Here is a 3,559-nt window from a genome sequence, read left to right as displayed (position 1 = left end):
TCGCTCCTCTCCTTCCTAACCTCAGTCGAGTGGCTTCGCTCCTCTCCTATATTTTTTTCTACGAGTACCTTCGCACCTGAATTTATCTACGAGTCCCAAATTCACTAATGAAACTAATCTGGACCTTTGTTTTGATTTACATATTGAATTTGTACAAATACCACTAGTTAGTAAACTCAAAGAAAAGATGCGCGCGTCCTGTCTCGAGTCAGAAATTCCCCTTCTTCTGACCTTTCTCTTTCAGTCAACTTCTTCCAATCCTCTCATTCCTACCTATTACTTCTCCTCTGGGCAGTCAGGAGGTGGACATCAAAAATCTTTCATTGGGTACACTTTGACGTCCTATCTACTTTTTTTTGAATTGAAGAAAGCGCTCTTATCAGTTCGGTAGAACGTGGGTCTCCAAAACCCGATGTCGTAGGTTCAAATCCTACAGAGCTCCGTTCTTTCAGTAGAAAGATCGATCGTAAATGAGCCTCATCTATATAAGGCCTCTCGCGAGGTTCTCTATTGATTTTCATCTGACCTCTTCTTCTTTTTTGAAAATCTCTTGCATAAATATTCAGTCCCAGGATCAGAATCTGAAGGATGAAAAACAAAAGTACGAGACCCAAAAATAGGATTCCATCTTTGCCTTTGCCTGCAGATCCTAGTCTGATAAAAGCAGAAAGCAGAATCGCCGTAAAAAGAGAAAGAATACGAAAAGGATTCTTTGTCAACATGAGATTCTTTATGACACCATTCTTTGGCCACCCACATGGGGCCATATACCGAAAAGAAAAGAAAAGACTCAACTCAAAGACAGACACAAGACAGAGACAAGAAGAAGAAAGTGGTCGAAATGGAAAGACGAAAGTGGAAGATGGGATTTGAGAAAATCTCCCGCCCCATGACTAATATTGAGAAGGCGGGGCAGAAAGGATTTCGCACATACATTTTCTTGCGCGAGATCCAGCAAAGAAATATGAAGAGGGAAAGAGTCAGTCAGACCTCTACCTCTAGTCCACTCATGAACTCGAATTCAAGAATCCACGGATTTCTCGCAAATTCTTTGCGCCTAACTACGGGGGTAGGACGAAGAAAGCTTCTTTCCGGATCGTAATCAGTCGATCTTGGGGTTAGAATATCGAGAGCAGCTCTCTTCTGAGATCTTGCCATGATCCGCTGAGGCTGAATCGGCTGAGAAAGGGAATTAGATCTTGATAGAGAAGCCCACGTAGCGGTACTAAGATAGATGATTCAACTCTTGCCCATGAATACTCTGTCTTAACTCCGGTAATTCAAGGATGTTCATATTAAGAGCCTTGCCCAGTCGTACATTCTGAATTTGATACCGAACCTTCACTCTGGATTCAGGCGTGTACCAGTACTCAGGGACATTCAGGATTGAGAAAAGGGTAATCTCGGGATCCATATCAATCCTACATCTCCACTATAGGCTAGATACTGTCGCATCCAGGCGCGAAAGAGAGTGTACTCATAGAGATCTCTGATTTCCTCGTCTGGGTACGCCTCCACAGGAGCTCAGGCGGCAAGAGGGGCTCAATCAGTCGCTGTCTTATATAACCTACGGAGGAGGGAGGCACTATAAGGCCAAGTGCTAAGGAAAGAGCTAAGACCACGTGATTACACGCCGCGAAAGCTAAGATCACAACGAGTCTCTTTGCTCTACGTCCATGACGAGATGAGAACTCGAGAAGCGGACTGAAAGCCAAGGCCTGCGGTCCGCAACCGGGTTGAAAGACGCATAGGGTGCTTAACCGTCATATGAGAGTTATACCACCCCATAGACTATCGGATCATCTGAAGAGAGATTGGTTCAAGGTCGGACTAACCGAAAAGGTTTAGCAAACTCCACGGCTCCGGGAGCTGAGAGATTTTCCAGTTGAGATGCCAACGCCTAAAAGTGGTGAGATAGGGTAGATATAGGCCAAGAAAGAGGAGTAATATCCCAGAGGCTGACCTGAAAGCGAGAGGTTTCTCCTTCTTACTTAATCAAGGAGACCTCGAAGATAAAAGAGGCAAGAGCGGAGTTAACAGCCGAGGACGCAAATGATGGTCCAAAAGCTGTCTCCATCAGTGTTTACATGATAGGGAGAGGCCACCTATCTGTGGCACTCTGAAAATCAATGGAATAGACTGGGGGAGCTATTCCGATCAATCGATCGAGAGGAGCGAAGCAGCTTTACCGTGTTTACGAGAAAGAAATTCAACTACCACGGACCGGAACATAATCAGACTGAGACTTGAATTCGATCTTCATTCTCCCACTACGCGGTCTTCTCGTATGAGATCTTTCGGATCGGTCCTGATGCCGGGACGGAGCCGTATGAGAGGAGAGTGTATACTCTTTCACTCCGGGAGCGAGACCAAAGTTCAAGAAGTTGAGTGGTCCCCTCTCTCTCTCTCTGAAAAGAAAATAGAGGGGAGTTGGCTGATAAAGATGGACAGTGACGATTGCGTAATATCAATTTCTCGGCCTCGTCATCGAAAGCGGCTGAACATTTCTCTCCAATTCTAAGCTATATGGGGGGCTTGGATGGTGAGCAAAAAGAATTGATCAAGAAGTTGGTAAACTTTCGCATGAAAGAAGGTAAAAGAACGAGAGTTCGTGCTATTGTTTATCAAACTTTGAATCGCCCAGCTCAAACTGAAGGCGATGGAATCAAACTGATGGTTGAGGCCGTAGAGAATATAAAGCCCATATGCGAAGTCGAAAAAGTAGGAGTAGCAGGTACTATTTATGATGTCCCTGGGATTGTAGCCAGGGATCGTCAACAAACCTTAGCTATTCGTTGGATCCTTGAAGCAGCTTTCAAACGACGTATAAGCTACAGGATAAGCTTAGAGAAATGTTCATTTGCTGAGATACTGGATGCTTACCGAAAGAGGGGAATTGCACGTAAGAAAAGAGAGAATCTTCATAGACTGGCTTCCACCAATCGAAGTTTCGCGCATTTCAGATGGTGGTAAAGTAGAGACCACATAATAGATAATAGAATATTTATTCCTCATTCAGTCAGATTATGAAGTCAGATATGCTTTGACCCAGCCTCCGCCTTCTGATATTTGGAGTCTGAATATAGAAAGCCAGCCTTCCTCATACTCCTCCCTTCATTCATTATTCATTGAGTTGGAGGATAGGCTTGATGAAGGAGGCCCGCCCCTTATGCATTGCATGAAAGAACCGAACTTTGTATGACTTCTCTTTTGCCTCAGGAAAAATGAATACGAAAGGGAGATCAATCAAAAAAGAGGCCATGAATTCAGAAGTAGTGGGCCTTTCACCCTCTTTCTAGTGACTCGGGGAGCTGATCTGAGAAATGCACTTCAATAAAAAAAAAGAAAAGAAAAGGGAAGAAAAGAAAAGGGAGGGGATCTCTGAGATACCATGTTGGTATGGCCGGGCATAATCTGAAGTGAGGTCAAAAAGAAGAGGTCTTCGGCGGTAGAGGCGCGATAGCCCCCCCTTTTTATGTCGGAAAAGGCAAGAGAAAGAAAAGTCAGGACTCTCTCCGTTGGGCAAAAGGCTGTGAAGGTTTGCTCCTTTCCTCACTCC

At 44.6% G+C, this 3,559-nt stretch overlaps 1 protein-coding gene across 1 annotated transcript; it reads left to right on the top strand.

Moving 5' to 3' along the window:
- The first annotated feature begins 2,403 nt into the window (after positions 1–2,403).
- LOC127143824 (ribosomal protein S7, mitochondrial) lies at positions 2,404–3,354 on the top strand. The gene has a single exon (XM_051079017.1). The coding sequence runs from the start codon at positions 2,527–2,529 to the stop codon at positions 2,971–2,973; it is 447 nt and encodes a 148-aa protein (XP_050934974.1). The 5' UTR covers positions 2,404–2,526; the 3' UTR covers positions 2,974–3,354.
- The last annotated feature ends 205 nt before the right edge of the window (positions 3,355–3,559 follow it).

This window comes from Cucumis melo, chromosome 11 (genome assembly GCF_025177605.1).
Source record: "Cucumis melo cultivar AY chromosome 11, USDA_Cmelo_AY_1.0, whole genome shotgun sequence".
NCBI classification, from domain to species: Eukaryota; Viridiplantae; Streptophyta; class Magnoliopsida; order Cucurbitales; family Cucurbitaceae; genus Cucumis; species Cucumis melo.
The sequence above is the reverse complement of the archived record's forward strand: the minus strand, read 5'-3'. Positions and strand labels throughout refer to the sequence as shown.